At 44.3% G+C, this 18,317-nt stretch overlaps 1 protein-coding gene across 2 annotated transcripts in view; it reads right to left on the minus strand.

Moving 5' to 3' along the window:
- Positions 1 to 8,563, minus strand: part of LOC119437508 (uncharacterized) — a 444,678-nt gene extending 436,115 nt beyond the window's left edge. Inside the window, exon 1 of one of the 2 annotated variants that reach the window (XM_049660630.1) lies at positions 8,435 to 8,563. In XM_049660630.1, coding sequence (XP_049516587.1) covers positions 8,435 to 8,501 — 67 coding nt within the window. In that variant the 5' untranslated portion in view covers positions 8,502 to 8,563. The remainder of the gene's footprint in view (positions 1 to 8,434) is intronic. The other variant, XM_049660629.1, reaches the window with a different exon arrangement.
- Positions 8,564 to 18,317: the final 9,754 nt, after the last annotated feature.

The raw sequence follows: 18,317 nt of genomic DNA on the forward strand, positions 1-18,317 counted from the left end.
TTTTCAAACTAGTGAATTGTGTTTCGTATTGAGTGCTCATGCGAAGGAACACCCGTCCTTTCGGCTTTGTGTACGGCAAAAGAGGGGAAATAAATGGGTGAGATACCGATGCAAGTGGAAGGGGAGGAGGCACCTGATGTCACGAGATAGGAAGAGCGCCACGGGGAGGGATAGCACAGCTTCTGCCGCTTGGCTGGAGGGGAGAGGGGGAAGCGCGCGTCACACGTCATCTGCTCTGGACTCAGCATAGAGTAGCATGCCGATGTTAGAGCAAAAGCTGAGCGAATAAAAGTGGCAAGCACAAAGACACCGCCATGTTGCTACCTCTCAGTCTCGTAAGGGTATAAAATGAAAATGTATGCAAAAAGAACCATTTACACGTAGCACGTAAGCATCGATGATTTGAAAAGTTCGTTCCGTATGTTTTAGAGAAAGATCCGATGGCTATTTATAACATTTAAAGTAAACTTTAGGGTGCGCGAACGGTGCGCGGGAAGGCCCTGAACTCGACGGCGCCATCATACTGAGGAGTTGGGATCGCGTTCATTGCACGTCACGTCTTAATCGCATCTCGTCGTCTACGCCTGCGCGCCTGCACGCGTACCAACATGGCGGCGCCCTTACGGTTACAGATTTCCGTGCATGGGAGCTATGGGGAGTTTCTCCTCCAGACTTGGTAATATTAGCTTGACAGAATGACGTGATGATCTTGAAATGATTTAGCAGCACCTTCTTTGGAACAGGGTAGTGACATACCCGCCTAGCCTGCTTGAGCTAATCAGGTACGTTGTGGATGTTTTTCAGTCTACCTTTATGTCTAACTCTCCTCTTGCTTTTTTATTTTTCTTCCTTAAACCTCTATACTATCGTGTACCGTTATCAATTCCTGCAACGGATGCAGTCCTATGAATGTCTTCCTGCTTTTTCCCCACAAATACTCTAAATACTTCATCCACTTTAATTAAGCTATTTTGGATGGTGTATGTTACTTACGGATCTCGCTGGGTGAATACCTTCGCATCCCTTAGAATGAACCTTTAGTACTCGTTTCTTCATTAAAGATCATGATTCCCGAGTTCTCTGTGTAAACTTAAGGCCCAGATATCGTCACGTTGCTATATATGTTCATACGTCTCTAAACACCTTGCATTGTCCGCTAATAGCTCTACTCCGTCCGCGTGCTAGAGCCTTTTGTGACCCTTTGCCATTACGGGTGTATGATAAGTGAAAACCTAAATAGCTGTTTTCCAGCCGTCGTTGTATTCAAATCAAATGAAAGGGGTATTTTCTTACACAATAATGTGAAAAATGCTTACAAAAATATTTGGTCCCATAGCCTAAAGCGGCTAGTGATGGGTCCAATACAAAAAAATGAATTGCAATAATTAGCAGTATTATACAAACAAAATAGCGAAAGTATCATACATTGGCGGTAAATACTATATATAATCACAGAACTGCGCAAAAAAACGAAAAAACGAACCCTAACCGTTAACAACAACGGAGACAAAGGGTATCCTTGCTTAGGTCTACGGTATCCTTGCTTAGGTCTACGGTCTACGGTGAATAGCGAGTCAGTCGCGCCACACTTCGCTCCGTTTGCAACATGCCGCACAAGAAAGATTGTCCGCGCCAGCCAATATATCACAAAATGAAAACGCGTATACAGCTGCGCTGAATTTTCGCATTAGGGAGTATCATAATCGTCGGTGAATTTATTGTTGCACCATTTGTCCATAACGCAGGTTCGATAACTCAAACCTTTATTCACTGTTTTCAATCGTCAAAGGGACCCAGGGCAGCTCAACTAGAAGAAGGGGCAGCGGCGCAACGCGCTGGGATGTGGCCCCCACAGTAGGCGCTCGGCCATCAATAGATGCACTTCGCTCTCGGGCAAGTGCGCAGACGTCGCGCGTTCAGGCAGTTGCGTTAGTGGCGGCGTTTGTGTTCTGTGCACTGTATATTTGAAGCTAAAGATGGACGCCGCGCCTTCTCCGAGTGGTACGTGTGATCCTGTACTAGAGTGTCGGCGGAAGAATGCCGCGGCTGTGGGACGAAGAGTCTAGCACGTCTCATTATTCCAAGCAAAAAGGGAACGCGCAAAAGGGTTAAAACAGCGGAAAACTAAGGCAATTCATTATTGTCGAATGAATCCTAATGATGGCCTTCAAATTTTTTGCTAAGGGAACAGTAGCATGCCTGTGTTGCCCCAGAATTAATACGTAGGGGATCAATATATAGGGCAGGCAAATTATTCTTGAATGGTGACGTTTTCCCTCGTACTTTTGTAAATGAAATTGTGACTTTTTGGAAAGTATTACAACGTGAATTAATGTTTTGTATGTTTCTATTCGCTTTTCTTTCTGCTCATTAGCACTACTTGTAAAACGTAAAGTGTGTCGTAAACAGTGGTGGAGTCCGCATATTGTGAGATGTTTTACAATACCGAATGGAATACCGATGACCTGCGAATGATATCATTTAAATGATATGATTGCGACCGTTGGGGAAAAAAGCCACCGTTCCTGGAGCTTTCTGAAATTCGTATTTTAGAACAAAAGTATAGGTCATTTAGCACCAACTTTTTTTCTTATTACAACTTAGATTTCCATGTGACCCAGCTTATGGTCCTGTTCTCTATAGTTTTTAGGCTCTATGACGATAGATGAATATAATTGCAGCCATCGCTGTACTGACTCTGAGTCGCGGGTTCTGTCCCGGCATCGGCTGCCGCATTTAGGTGGGGGCGACATGAAGAAACGCTGGTATAGTTTGGTTTAGGAGCACGTAACGAACCCGAGGTGGTCAAAAGTAATCCCCTACTACTGCGTGCCGCGTAATCGTGTCGTGGTGTGTCCATTTAAAACCCCAGCATGTAATTAAGTTTTTAAATGTCATAGCACTATTTAAATGCCATTGTCTCTGCTCTTCTTATTGTTAGAGCTGAAAGATGACATCTGGGTGTTCATTTTAACGGGTTTGCCCTTGGATCACAGTTGCACTGGCTTTTGGAACGTTATCATCTATGCTTGTAGCCACCGCAGACGCGTGTATAAGCATGTCATTCTCATCCAAATAGCATTCGCGGAGTGGAATTACAGTGCTTGGGTGAATCGTATCAAAGCGGTACGTTTTCTTTCGCCATGCGCATGAAGTGTGATGCTTATGCCAGTGCGCAGGCGAGGGCACGAGGCAGGGTGGTGGCGGAAAGTTTGCAATACTGTCACGCGAGTTCCATTAGCGCTTGCTACGCGGCATTGTTATTGAATTAAATCATGGGGTTTCACGTGCCAAAACCGCTATTTTATTATGAGGCACGCCGTAGTGTGAAACTCCCGAATAATTTAGACCAGCTGGGGTTCTTTAACGTGCACCTAAATCGAAGTACACGGGTGTTTTCGCATTTCGCCCCCTTTGAAATGCGGCCGCTGTGGCCGGGATTTGATCCCGCGACCTCGTGCTTAGCAGCCCAACATAATCACGGCGGGTCCGCATATACACAAAGTCGCAACGATTACAAAAAATGTACCATAGCAGCAGCGCCTTGCTTACCAGCCTTTCATTCTCTTGGATTTGCGATTGTTGAAAGCTGCACTTATTTTTCCGGATTCTCGCTCCTGTGCAACAGCGTCGAGCTTAATGCTACAATATTGTGCACAGCGTCTGATAGCATCGTATCCGACTGCGATTGACGTGTTTGTGCGTCTTTAGCAATTTTTGTGCACCTCAGCTCAACCACCATGTCCATACCCTTGATATGGTCTCTCAGGCAGAATGAGAGCATAAAATGTGTAAAGTCGTCCATCATCGCACCCTAAACACACCTGATATTGTCAGGAGATTTTATGTCCACTGCTGGACCAAAGAGTCCACCTGTGATATCTACTTACACTATCTGATGTCCACTGACTCTTACAAATTTATTCATCTGACCACACCAGCTAACCTCTGCCTCAAATGACTACGTTTCCCTTCGTTTAGATCAACTTCCTTTACTCTACCAGACCACCTTTTATCTGCCATGCACATTACAAGTATAACTCAAGTCCACTTTCTCTTTACCTAAACTAGAATATCAGACACAGTTTCCCGCCAAGTCGATACCGCCGTCTTACCTTAACGTAATGCTTGTCAAACCCTCATATTCTTGTATTATTGTACATCACCTAACCTGTTGCACTTTAACGACTTTAACGCAAGAGTTAACTAACCATTTCTCCAGAACGTCTAAGAAAGCAGAAAAAGGATAAAACGCGGTTTCCTGTAATGTATTTGCTAATTTTTTCATGAGCGGAGCTCGCCGTGACAGGATAAGTTGTTGAGGAGCCCGTGAGTAGAAATCAGGAGTGCTAGCTGCTCGGCCATGCGTTGGCGAAGATAAGTGCCCACCGTAAAAACATTAGCACCTAGAGAGAATGAGGAGCGCAAGCGCAGCAAGTTCTTGCAATGACGCTGCTTTGATTACCAGTGCAAGCGTGCATTTTTAGAGGCTGCTCACGTCTTGCAGATAAGACATTCGTTTACAGAGCGACAATGCTATGTTTCTGTACATGTTTTAAAAGCTTTAACGCTTCGTTTGTAGCTGCCTGCAGCGCGCTTAAAAGAATTTTGGAACTTCTGCACATCGCGCTTTTCTGCAAAACTAATGCCATAACAGCATATTTCTGTCGTTATTATCCGAAGAACAAAGTTTTTATTGTGGATCAACATAATTTGTATTACAGATTATAACGAAAGAGGAGCTAGAGTGGTTTGGTTAGCAACGAAAAATGGCATCATCGCAATCACCTCTCCCATCCTACCGCTTTACTCGGTTTAACCAGCTCGTTGTAACGGTCTAAGAGAGGATTCTACGAGCACAATGCGAATAGCCTGACTATTGTGATTTGTAGATGGGCTAGTCCATGGAGATTTGAATCGTGCTACAAGCTTCCCAGTAGATTTCAAAAGGCAGTGTACAGAAGCTGAGCCTTTGTGTGCGTTCTTCTTGTTGATGTGCGGAAACGCCGAGCCAAATCCACACGCAATGATTTTGCTTACAGAATGAAACTTCTGAAGGAAACGAACTACATATTTACATGTATTGAGGTAATATGTCTCAAGCGGTCGCCGAACTTAAAGCTGCGCAGGAATTTTGTGCTTTGTTGTTCTTGCCCCGTACTTGTTGAGAAAACTGCTGCCGCTTTCTTTAATTACTGCATTCGTTTTACGAAATGTTGTTTTTGTTATTTCTCGTCCCCCCCTCCTTATGCAATGCCCTCCAATGGGCCCTTAAGCGTATAATAAATGATGATCACGATGAATATACGAATAAATCTGAGGCTGATATTATTCAACGCCTACTACCCCAGTCACATACACATTAGGATTGCCAGCGAGATATGGTTGACAGAAGGGATAGGCTAAGCCAATTTCAAAACGAGACTATCGCCCTTAGTGATCGTTTTGATAACACCCGAAGACTGGTCCCGTCGAGATAATCAGGTGTTTTTCAGAATAGGCGACACTGAATCTGAAAATCCACAATATCAGAATAAATTATCCTCAAGATTGCCACCGACAAATTGAACCTTCAGCTGTCCACAGAATCAATAGCCCGCGTATCCAGGATTGGCCGATTTGTGCCAGTAAAAAATATACTGATAATTATGGAGCTTTCCGCTCATAAGACAAAAGAGCTAGTCTTTCCCAAGCGTTCATTGCCCAAAAAACATGCATCAGGACTTTTTATCTTGCCACGCGCCACACGCCCGCGAAACTGGTCGAGTTTGGCAAACCCTCAAGCAGATTTCTCACCTCGCTACAAAAATTGTTTTATTAGTTGTAGGTGCTATATCTTCTATGAGACCGTGAATTCTATCCGTGGAGCGTGACCGGCCACTAATACGTCACCCACGACAGACGATCCTGTCGGGTCTCTTTCGTGGACACAAAAGGACACGAGAATGCTGTTAATAGGGTAGGAAAAGTTTGCTCTCACACAGCTGAGCATGCACTTCAATGTAGGCGTCCGTTCACGGTGATGCTCACCGGTTCAAGGAGGCCTGAGTCAGCAGCTCCACCATAGTAAAAGGCTCATCCATAAGGACATGTTGGGTAAAGCTTGCTGACTCACAGCGGACATTAACGCTGTCGCTTAGCAGATAACTCTAACAAAGTTGTCGCTGCCACAGCTATGTCGGAGCGAAAACTGTCGCTTCGCCAAGGTTTTCGGTGCTTTACTTAAGAGCAATACACAGCTTTACTGGTGTTGCTCTGTTCGCGCAGTCATTAGGCTGTGCACATTGTTCGAGACTATGGTGAGTGGCTTTCTGAGGGCAAGTTTTGAGCAAAAGGTGCGCATTCTTCTTTTGGCTAACTAGTGTAGTTGGCGCGCAAATTCCTTTACAGCACGTCTCGCGGTATGAATGTCCTTCATACAGCGGGGCCTTAACGCATGTCTCTCAACTGTGCGACGCAAAGTAGCAGTCTTTTGAGCTGATGCGTCAGCCACCTCATGCGGCTTTAGCATTTTAAAGATCTTCCTTCTTGTATTTCGGGCTCCAGTTATATTATTTAGGAAATATTTGTAAGCTACGTCAGTTTCGTTCAAGCTAGGACAACACAGTTCACTCTCTAATGTTCACAATCCCACTTTGCTGTCTCAGTCTCTGACTTAGTCGAAATGCAATAGCAATGACAATGCCGTACAAACAAACTCAGTAGTACATTCTTGTAAATTGAAGTATGTGAACTATCGTTTCTACTTTGGTCAACGGATTATGTTAGCTCCAACTTAACTCCGCCTGAACCAGGGAGATTTAATTCCAGGAATCTAGTTAATATTCGAACGAAGAGAAACAAAGCGACAAGCAGCAAGCGTTGACTTCAAATACAATATTTAATTTCAATGCGACATAGGTCTATAGACAATGTGTTTCAGCTTAACTATGCAAGAAAGAGAGAAAGACAGAACATTTTATTGTCAGAAAAGCAACTGTGCTAATGCTTTTTTAGAACTTTTTAGCTGCACCTGCTGTTCTAAAGCAGCTGCACGATACCAACACCTATATTCCAACTTGTTTTAAAAGTCATGAAAATACCTTCGAGAAACACGAATAAATAACGCGTAATTATTATTGGCAAGCACCAGCTATTAACGGCAAGCATTTAGCTGCACGAATATTGATGTTAGAACAAATGTATTTGGTCAAGACAGCAATAATTCATTGAATAGATACCTTAATTTAAGCAGAAAGCTTAATGAGTTTTTCTGTCCCTATTTCAGTGCTGAAGAAGACTTGCGAAGTGTTATTTGCAACTGTTAGCACGTTACTACCTTTAAAACAGCATAAAACCTTTACATACATTATGTGACGTGGTTTAATAATAAACAAATTAGACTAGCAGCCTGTTTTGCTGACAAAGAAACTAATATAAATACGAGAGTACAGTTATGTTACATCTGAACAGGCTGCGCTTTTTTGAAAATAACAAAAACCACACGCAGTAATACAGAGGCGAATCGAAAGTCAAGAATTTCTGGTTTTGTTAGTAGAAGTGGCTTTGTAAGTTATTTCCTGAACATACCAAAGTCAAAGCAAGCTTCCCCTGTGGAGAAACGATGCCTCCTCAAGCAAATACTTTACTCCCAACATAACTTCGAAGAATGTGTGACTCGGAATAACAGCAGCTCCTTTATAAGCATCCAGTGGCGTCCAGTGCAAGGCCGCCAAATGCATTCTATTTGAGAAGGCCAGCAGGATCATAAACGTATTAAGCAAAGATATTTTAGATAAGCATATATTGGCAGAAGTATACCACCTGAAGCTCCAATCCTGCTGGAATCTTAGGCTAGATGCCTGTAGTCAAACCTCGCATATTATCACATCTGCACTGTTTATGTTTGAAAAAGGCTTAAAGTGTGTCAAAAGTTTCCGGCACTGAAACCTGAATGACTGATAGACCCAATCTGACTCTCTAAAATCTTCACCGGCTCGAAAAATTTTACTAAATGAACTAAAAAGCATATGTACGCAACTGACAGACCTCATATCAAAGCAGAGCAAAATTCACAAAGACGAGATAAGCGGGAACAATGGCATCGGCCACATTGTGAACGAGATTGAGAGAAACACGCGAAAGACTGCGTAAGCAAGACAAATGTTGATGGAAAAATAGAAGTCCAGGCAGTGTCACAATTTTTTTTTCATTTTCCGTTATTTCCGCCTTTGGCCATTAGCTTGCACACCCGCTTATCTCCTGGATTATCCGCTCGGTGAGACGAATTATAAGAAGAAATAAATAGAATAGCATTACAATGCACAAAAAGAGACTCGGTACGGCTCCGCTGGTGCTGCGTACGTCATCTCATTTTGCCTGTTTCCTGTACCTTCAATTGCTACATGCAGAAACGAAGCACTCAATTCAGTCACTGAAATACCGTCATTCTTACCTGAACTGCCACTTCCACACGTAAACGCTAACAGCAAGATGGCCAAGATTCGTTTGTCGAAATTCATGACTGCGCAGGGGATTTGGCACGCACGAATGCGACTCAAGTCGGTGTCCAAGCCTCAAGCCTGGGTACTAGTACACGGGAGCACTCACACGAGCCTTATATCGCTGCCGTGCGCGGGCAGCGCGATAACGATCACTAGGCCAAGTCCTGATTGTGAGATCCTGGATAGCGTATACTACGCAGTTGCTTCATCTCCAGGTATCTAAGACTTCGAGGCATGGAAACCAACAGATGGTTAGACGTCATCCCTAGGCAAAAAGTACAGAGATTAAACGACATCGCGTGAGTGACATGCAAATGGTCGCGACTAAGGACAATATCTCTCTCGCTGATCTGGACTGCGTAAAGCAAGTTATAGGAGGCGCTGCCTTTCGCTGGCACTCAGATGTTTTGTTGGAGTCGCATATAAGACCCGTAAAGGCGACCGTTGGTAAACCCTGACTTTGGTCAATGTGATATCGTAATGAATGGAGAACCATCCGCTACATCTCATGTAGCAAAATCGCAGCTGCACTACATGCCAAAGCTGACCTCGAAACAACATAAGAAATTAGGCCATACGACCATCCTTAAGAGCCCAACCGCCATGCATTCGTAGCGCTGCTTTGGGTTGTCCGCCATACATCTGTAAAATTCTTTTCATGAATGCTTGCGCGTTAAAGCAGCCTTGATTTCAACAGGCGTATCGGAATGCCCAGCGCCGTAGGAGAAAAAGATGCCTCAATTCGATAATCCTATGCATATGGGTTAACTTCGATCTGTAGATGGACGTTGCACTTCCCACCGCAGTGGTGATATCGGCGACCTCAAACATTTCATTTGCCTTTGCCCGCAGTTCGACACAAAAGAAACGCGATGGTCTACAGCCTAAAAAAGAGTGGTCTTTCGCGCAGGACCTTTGAAGGCGTCGTTTTCCCCGGAGGGCCCGCGGTAATCAGGAAAGGAGTGCAACGACGGCTTATTGCCTTCCTGCGAGACACGGGGTTCATCAACACCTGGCGACACACCACTGATCTCCACTCATAGGAGGCTCAGGCGGAACAATTGCCGGCCGTTTATGCCAGGCTGCCATGCTGCACCACCACCACCTTCGATCTGTAGGTGACTTAGACCCTATATATACAGCGTACTAGCTCCAAATAACACTTTTTTTACAGATCCATATTTGTGCGGCATGAACCATGTACCGCCACAGGTACTGGAGCTGAAAGAGTGGCGAGACCATGGAAAAGCAATGAGCAGTAAGAAATCTACCGCTGTGTTCATGAGCTGCAGTGATTTTATCCATAAAATGGATAACGCGACTGCAAAATTTGTGATTAAAGGCTACTGTTTATTACAGCGTTACCGCGGTGGCTTTATTTCACTAGTACATATGAATAGAACATACAGGGCGCTTTTTCTTTTCGTGCTTTTTTAGGTGGGACCCTGTAACAGGTAGGCGTTTTTCAATTACAAAGCCTTTCTGAAGCAGGTTTAGAGATGTTCATAAGCAGGTTTTCCGAATTTAGGGCTGAGATGGTTGCAGGATGAGTTAAGATTTAAGAGGAAGCTTTAGCTCGTGGGCTCCTATCTAAATACATGGGAAAGGAGAAATCGTTTACCTCGGCGACGACTGCACTAAATTTGATAAATGTGCGCGCATTTAAAAGAAAAGTTAAAATCTAGCGAGCGTTGGTTGCGAATTTTTTAGTTAGGTCGTACATTTTTTATTAAACATTGTTAAAAATCGCAAATATTCGGAAAACGAAACTATCATGTTTACATCTCTGTAACTCAGAAATAAAATACGATATCACAATTCTATAAGTTGCACCTAATAGTACATCTAACGCGTACAAAATTTATATATTACACATGCCTCTCAACAAAACCGCTAATGTGGGACTAGAACTTAATTCTGCAAAGCCCTGGTAATCAATGTACCAAATCGAGGTAAAAGATATAAACTGAAATATCAAATTTGTCCACTTTTGATGCTCTAACAGATAGAGTTTACAAAACTGCGCTATCTGTTATTGGTGCAGGGCTACGCAATTGTAAACTTCATGCTTCTATTTTTTTTTCAAGCTTAGCAATTTTTGAAAATTGCTTTTAAACCATTCAAGCCATAAATCAAATTTGCGCGTCCAACAGTCGTTATATTTTAAATTTCTCGATCAATTACAACAAATTTATTTAGAATTGACCCATTCGTTATCTCAGAAATGCGGTTATGCGTTTTACATGTATTTGAACAGGCGGCATTGGAGTTGGGCCCGAGCTAAAGCTTCCTCTTTCCTCTTAAGAAGGAATTCCAATCATTGAGTGTCGGCTCTAGAAGCATATGCAAAGTTTATTCGCAATAATTGCCAAACATTACCACTCTGCTGAATTTCCGTATCAAAAAACGTGGAAGGTGACGATTCTATGTGCAAACAAAAATTTTAGTTTTCGCTTAAGCGACCGATAACCGATAACGTTACCGATAACGGCCCACAACAGTTTGAAGGACAGGTAGAGGACCACCTTGGCGTTTTTTATCTCTCTCAATTCTCTTAGGTTGGTTGCTCATTCAATGCCGTTGCTTTGGCATCACACGCAGCTGCTGACCCGCTAACGACCCTATGGTGCCAGAATATCTCGAACGCACTTGAGAACATTAATTATATCAGCTGTTATAGCAATTACATAAAGAAGCGCATCAAATGCAGCACGGCTTCTTGGCGTAGGGCGTCTTTACAAGGGAGAATTTATGTGTCTCTAAATCAACGTGTGGAGATGACGCGGTATCGTGAACCAATGGCGCAAAAGTTAGTCAGCCTAGTAGCCTGCTGGAGTAGTCTCAAGCTTGTTCCTTGACGGTCTACGCGTGCCTTTCCAGCTGCAAAAAAATTATGTTATCTTATCAACTCACCAGGGTAATACAATTGCCTACAATTATTTCTTCATTCACTCCGCACTTCGCATTTGACATTAAGTTTGGCCCTGTGTTGTGGCGTTACTCAGAATGCTTAGCGCCATTCTCTTTTTTCATCGCCTATTATCCCGTCATCTAAGCATTGCTACGCTACAGAAGACGCCAGACCATGTGAAGAAATAACCGGACGGGAAAAAGCGTCTTTCCTCTTTCAATGTCAGGTCCTTTCTTCACATTGGCCGGTGCATCAATGGTATGGAGTGATCCCTTCCGGATTTTCTTGGCGTGCAGACGAACATCAGTACACACCCTACATGGCGTGCAGTCGCAGCGGCCCATTGTGCTACTGAGCACCAGGTCACGGGTTCGATTCCCAGCCACATTTCAAGTACAAATATGCTCATGTATCTTGCTCTGGCTGCACTTGAAACACGAAGTTCGCAATTTATTCGTGGCCCTCTAGTACGGCGACCCCGATAACTTACTGCACAGTTTGGTGGCGTAAAGCAGCGCACTTTGTTTTTTCGGCACGCCACTTGCTAGAAAGTTCTGCGCCAGGGGGGGGGGGGGGGGGAGGTGTGTATTTGCCGCATTAACCCAGGGTTTCATTCATGATTTATGAAAGAAAAAAAATGTTCGGGGTATCTAAAACTGATATCGTAATGATGGGGTTGGTAACTATAGTATAAAGAGGCAAAACCAGCAAATCAAAATTTCGGAGATTGTACTCGTTTAATCAATTGCTGCTTTCCGTTCGTTCGTATTTACTTGTCTCTGGCGATCGACCACATCGGTACAACGCATTGACGGGAGTGCCGGTGATGATAATTGTCTATGGTCGCTTTAACCGCTGCAGTCGTCGTGATATAGCGCCTCTTTTCTGCTATCCTGGTTGTCACGTCGAAACCTATCACGAATGACGGGTCGCACGGATGACTGACTCGGTCTTTTGCACTGTGGAGCCTAACATGGCCTTTGCTAGAATATGCGGTACAGTTAGTTGCAAAAAAAATGTAGCTCCAATGAAAAGTTGTTTGTTTATGGTGAAATTCAAATCTTTTATGGAATAAATTCGCTCCGTATGACCTTACCCTTAATATGTGAAATAGTTGCTGGTGCCCCCTTTAAGTTTCTAAGGAAAAAAATGTTCGTGGTATGTAAAACTCATATTGTAATGATGGAGTTGGTAACTATAGTATAAAGAGGGAAAACCAGCAAAGTGAAATTTCGGAGATTGTACTCGTTTAATCAGTTGCTGCTTTCCATTCGTTCGTATTTACTTGTCTCTGGCGATCGACCACATCTTTCGGTACAACGAATTGACGGGAGTGCCGGTGATGATAATTGTCTATGGCTATTTTAACCGCTGCACTCGTGGTGATATAGCGCCTCTTTTCTGCTATCCTGGTTCTCACGTAGAAACCTATCACGAACGACGGGTCGCACGGATGACTGACTCGGTCTTTTGCACTGTGCAGCCCAACAAGGCCTTTTATAGAAAAGGCGATACAGTTACTTGCAAAAAAATGTAGCTCGAATGAAAAGTTGTTTGTTTATGGTGAAATTCAACTCTTTTATGGAATAAATTCGCTCCGTATGACCTTACCCTTAATATGTGAAATAGTTGCTGGTGCCCCAATTAAGTTTCTAAGTTAATCTCTAAGATTCCATTCGTAATATCAATTCTTAGTCGTTCATTCTGAAAACTTACTTAACAATTATGAATTCATTCCCTCGAAATGCAAAAAGAATTTATCATTGCTTACCTTCAGAGTGACTACAATATATCTTTCCTCTAACGATAAAATTGTACAGCTTACCGTGGCAGTTTTCCCGTCACGGCAGCAGGTGTTCCCTTTCGCTCGCTCTGCTGCGTAAAGGCGCACACATAACCTGGCGTCGCAGCCAATTGGAATATAGGTGCTTTTTCACTGCTACAGACGCCGGATTTTTCGTATCATGGGCTATTTGATGTATTCACATCAAAGCTACAAAGTTAGCTATCAAGAAAGGGCTCAGGCAAGGAGACATATTCTCTGCAATGCCATTCATTGCATGCTTAGAAGGAGAATTGCGGCATTATACTGGGAAGACTTAGGAGTGATGATCAACGGCGAATATCTATGTTGTCTCGTCCAATGTTCCCCTGTTCAGAAACACTGGGAAGCAATTACGACGAATGATTGAGTACTTTAACCGAGAAAGTGTAAGGGTGGGGTTGAAGATTGACGTCGTTCCAGATTGACGTCGTTGCACGGAATTGAACAATGAGGTCCGTGATAGTCAACATCCGTACAATCCTCCACCAGCTCCCCTTTCCATCGCTGCAGCGACTGTCGAGGAGTACCGCTCGAGAAGGCGAATGAGAACGCCACAGAACTACCACCGGGAAACCGGCAACGGGCGTGCTGAGGGATATGCCCGTTGCTCAACAACGGCCTACTCGGAGCCACGGACATACCCATCCTACCCGAACGTTAGCCGCGAGCCTCCCGTGTGCTATACCTGCGGTGTCACAGGACACATCTCTCGATTCTGTCGTCAGCGTCGTTGGGCACCGAGGTGGTACGAGTCACAGCCAACGTCCTATGGCACTGAACGTCCTAATGTCGACAATTCCTGGCCTCCACGCTCCTTTACTTCGTCGACGACCTTCCCCATCAACAGTCCTCGACGGAATCAGCGCAGCGACTCGCCCGTTTCAGACCGCAGTCTCACTCCACCTTCTTCACGTCAACGTCACTCTCCTTCACCAAGGCGACGTTCATTCTCACCACCGCCGTCGGGAAACTAGACTGCGCGGCCGATGGAGGTGAGGTCGCCAGACTCGACACGACACTGATACCTCCACCGGTTACAATGCTGAGAAACAAAGTGTAAGTGAGAGAGAGAGAGAAATAACATTTATTAGCCCCGAAGGAACTAAAGCCCAAGTCCGGGCCTCCTGGTAGGCTCATGCCTCCTGGCCCAGAACGTTCTTGACGTGCTGCACCAGAAGCGGCCACCATAGTTTTTCAAACCTTCGTGGGGGAGTGGTCCACTCCTCCCAGCTGCCAGGACGCTGGTTGTGTGGTAATTTGGAAAGTATTGTCTTTTTCAAGATGGCGTTTTCAGGGCACTCCCACAAGATGTGTTTATTTGATGGATAGGCCCCGCACTGTTTACAAGTGGGGGAGCCTGGGTCCCTGTTAATATAATGCGTATAGTGTGGTGTTAGTAATGTGTGTGTTTGTGCTTTTCGTATGATTGAGGCGTCCTCTCTCGAATGCGTGTAGGATGGTGTGTTGAGAATTGTTGATGCTTCCCTGCGAGATTTCAAAATACGTATCCTTTCTTTCCGCTGCATCTTCTGTTCTTCTCTGGGGTTGTAAGTATCTTCAACAGGCCAAAGGATAGGAGGTCCCGGATTTTCTGCGCGGGTGAGCTGGTGTGCTCTTACATTTCCTCGCAATCCTTGATGGCCTGGAACCCATTGTATGCGTATGCGTAGAAGGGGGTGAGCATGCATGTACATGTGGAGCTTTGTGCGTATGTGGTAAGGAAGATCATCATTTTGAATGTCTCTGCAAGCGCTTTGACTGTCTGTTCGGATTGTGATCGTGTCAGATGTGTGTGTCATTTCCGTTATGGCGAGCATTACTGCCAGCAATTCCGCGTCGTGAGGCGTTGGGACTCCCAAGTAATTTTTCACAATCGTCGAGTCATGGCCCACGACCGCTGCTTTGCTGATTTCGGCATTATGACTGGCATCTGTGTAGTACGTGCTTTTATCCTCTGTCATCTGCATTACACTTGTTCTTTTTGAGCGCCTATTTCGATTCTTTTCCGGGTGCATATTTTTGGAATGGGATCTACGGTTATCCTTGGCAGATCATCCCATGGTGGTAGTTTCGGGGGAATTGGGGGTAAATGAGCGGTTTCGTATCCCAATCTATTCAGTATTCGTCGACCCTGATTAGATGATTTAAGTCTCTGTATTTGTGCTTGATTGTGCATGTCTATTCTGTCTTCTAGTGAGTTAAAGAGGCCGGTTGCTTCAATTTTATGGTTAGGTGCAAACTTAGGAACTCCCAGGGCAAGTCTAGCACACTTTCTAATTATAATGTCTATCTTTTTGCGCTGAGTGCTGGTTATCTTAGCGTATGGTAGATAGTACATTATCCTAGAAAAGATCAAGGCTTCTATAACCTTACGAAGTTCATGTTCTTTCATTCCTCTCCTTTGTCTAGTTATTCTACGTATCATTGCAAGGATCTGTTCCAGTTGTACGGTCAGCTTCTGCACCCATGTTGATGCTTTGCCATTGTCCTGTAGAAAAAAACCGAGGATTCTTATGGTATTCTTGCGGGGTAAGACTGCGTCTTTCATTCGAAGTTTGATTAAAGTTTTATATTCTTCGGCTCGCTTGCTAACGTCTTCACTAATGACAATATATTCTGATTTCTGAGGGGAACATTCTAGCCCTAGTGTTTCGGCGTAGTCACGTATAGTATCTAGTCCACATTGAATAATGTGTTCTTGCCATCCTGGTGATCCTCGACAGCACCAAATAGTTATATCATCGGCGTACAGATTATGTTCTAGGTTTGGTATTTGTTCTAGCAATGCGGGTAGCTTCATCATCGCAATGTTAAATAAAGTCGGCGAGAGAATAGAACCTTGGGGTGTTCCGCGCGTGATTGGATGGCTAGGTGACACATATTCATCAAGTTTCACTTTAACCGTCCTTTCACTTAGGAAGTCCTTAACATAGTTGTATACTCTAGGCCCAGGTTTAGTCGCCTTGAGGTTTTCTAGAATTGCGCGGTGGGTGACACTATCAAACGCTCGTTGCATATCGACCCCTACGATTGTTCTTAGCTGAGCTGTACTTGGTAAATCGAACACCTGGTTTTTTATCCTCAGCATAGCGTCCTGAGTGCTAACATGTTTTCTGAAGCCTATCATTGTTTCGGGTAAAAGTTGAAGGCCTTCCAGGTGCCACTCAAGACGTTCTAAAACCATCTTCTCCATTAATTTTCCTATACAGGAGGTTAATGATATGGGCCTAAAATTGGATACTTTGTCGGGTGGTTTTCCTGTCTTAGGAATTGGTATTACTACTGCCTCTTTCCATTGTTTTGGAATTACACCTTGTTCCCATGCTTTGTTTATATGTTCCAGCAGAGCCTCTTGATAATTATCTGGCAAGTTTCTCAACATTGCGTACGTGATTCCATCTGCTCCAGGGGTAGTGTTCCGTTTTAAGCTCTGCATGGCGGCATGTAATTCACGAAGGGAAAAAGGCGAGTTGATGCCTTGGGAATTGTCGTTACCAGACTCGTCGTAATCTGGTAAGGGATGATCGTCGCTTTTGATTGGAAAAAAGGTATGCAAAAATTCTACAGCGAGTTCCTCTGCATTTTTATTTTCCAACATTTGCAGTTTAGTTATCGCGTGCCTTGGTTTTGCCTGGCCTAGAAGGGTCCTCAATATTTGCCAAACCTTCGGAGTATGCAGCTGTCCGTTAAGCTGATCACATGTTTGAAGCCAGTTCTCGTTGGCTAATTCCTGGGCATAATCTTGTGCTTCTATTGTGATTCTTTGAATTGTCTTGCGTAATGCTTTGTTTAATTTATTCTTTTTGTATTTGTTGATTAACCTGTGGCGCTTGTCCCAGAGATTTAAGAGATGGGAGTCAACATAAGGGTGATCTTCATCTCTTCCTATTTCCTTAGTGGTCTTTTTGTACACAGATTTGATATCTTCTACCCAAGTATCTAAGTCATCCCCTGGGTCTCTCTGTAATAGTTGAGCTCGCATATCGTCCCATTTAGTAATCTTTGTTTTAGTAAAAGTTCTGTTTTCGGTTCGTCCTTTTTTCACTATAAGCTGCGTTGTAAGGATAAAATGATCGCTTCCCATGTTCTCTAGGCTGTTCTCCCACACAGCATTCATGGGTCCTCTCAACCATGTTAAGTCCGGATTCGTGTCTTTCTCGACGCTGTTGCCTGTTCTAGTAGCAATCGTGGTATCATTTAACAGAGTAAACTGTACGTTATTCATAACGTATTCTAACTTTCTGCCATTCGGTGCCGTCCAGTCATATCCCCAAGCTTTACTTGGACTGTTGAAGTCCCCCGCTAAGAGAATGGGGTATTTTTTTAGGCCCCTTAAGTGTAAGTGACAATTGATGGTATATGTACAATGGCATTGGTGGACACCGGGGCTATGATATCTGTTATGAGTCTTTCTTTCAAGAACCGGCTTCGACGCAAAGTGATGTTTTCCCTCGACACGCATGCTAAATACCGCGGAGTAAGCGGTGCAATATTGCGTCCCGTTGGTGTTTGTGCTGTGAATGTGTTATTGGCAGACAAGCGTTACTTAACGGAGTTTGTGATTTTGGAACGCTGCACGCAAGACGTTATATTAGGGATAGACTTTCTGCAAACCTGCGGGGCTTCAGTCAATTGTGGTGCCGGCGAGCTTTCGATAAATAGCGGAAAACCTGGGGTCGATGCTTGTCAAAGAAGGAAGCAAGAGAAAAGCAGAAGGCAGGGAGGTTAACCAGGATAACGTCCGATTGGCTATCCTACACCGGGGGAATGGGAAAAGGGAACACAAAGATGACAGGGAGAGAGAGGAGGGAAGGAAAGACGGGAAATGAGCGGTTAGTTCGCTGACGCGTGTGTTAGTGCACTAATAGTCACAGACGTTGACGCAAGCCCGTCGTCCTCAAGAAGCACAAAAGTGCCTTCACCGCTTTATGGGCTTGTCAAGATCCGCCATTATCAGACCTCGTGAATCAACAACCCGCTGGACACAAAACGTTTCCCGTTGCTGAGGGAGTGACGCTGCCTCCGTGGTCTTTAGCACCGATATCCGTCATCGCATCTTGTACAAACGCTTCATTTGACGCCGTGGTACAACTCCTTG

The sequence above is a fragment of the Dermacentor silvarum genome, chromosome 1, assembly GCF_013339745.2.
Source record: "Dermacentor silvarum isolate Dsil-2018 chromosome 1, BIME_Dsil_1.4, whole genome shotgun sequence".
NCBI classification, from domain to species: Eukaryota; Metazoa; Arthropoda; class Arachnida; order Ixodida; family Ixodidae; genus Dermacentor; species Dermacentor silvarum.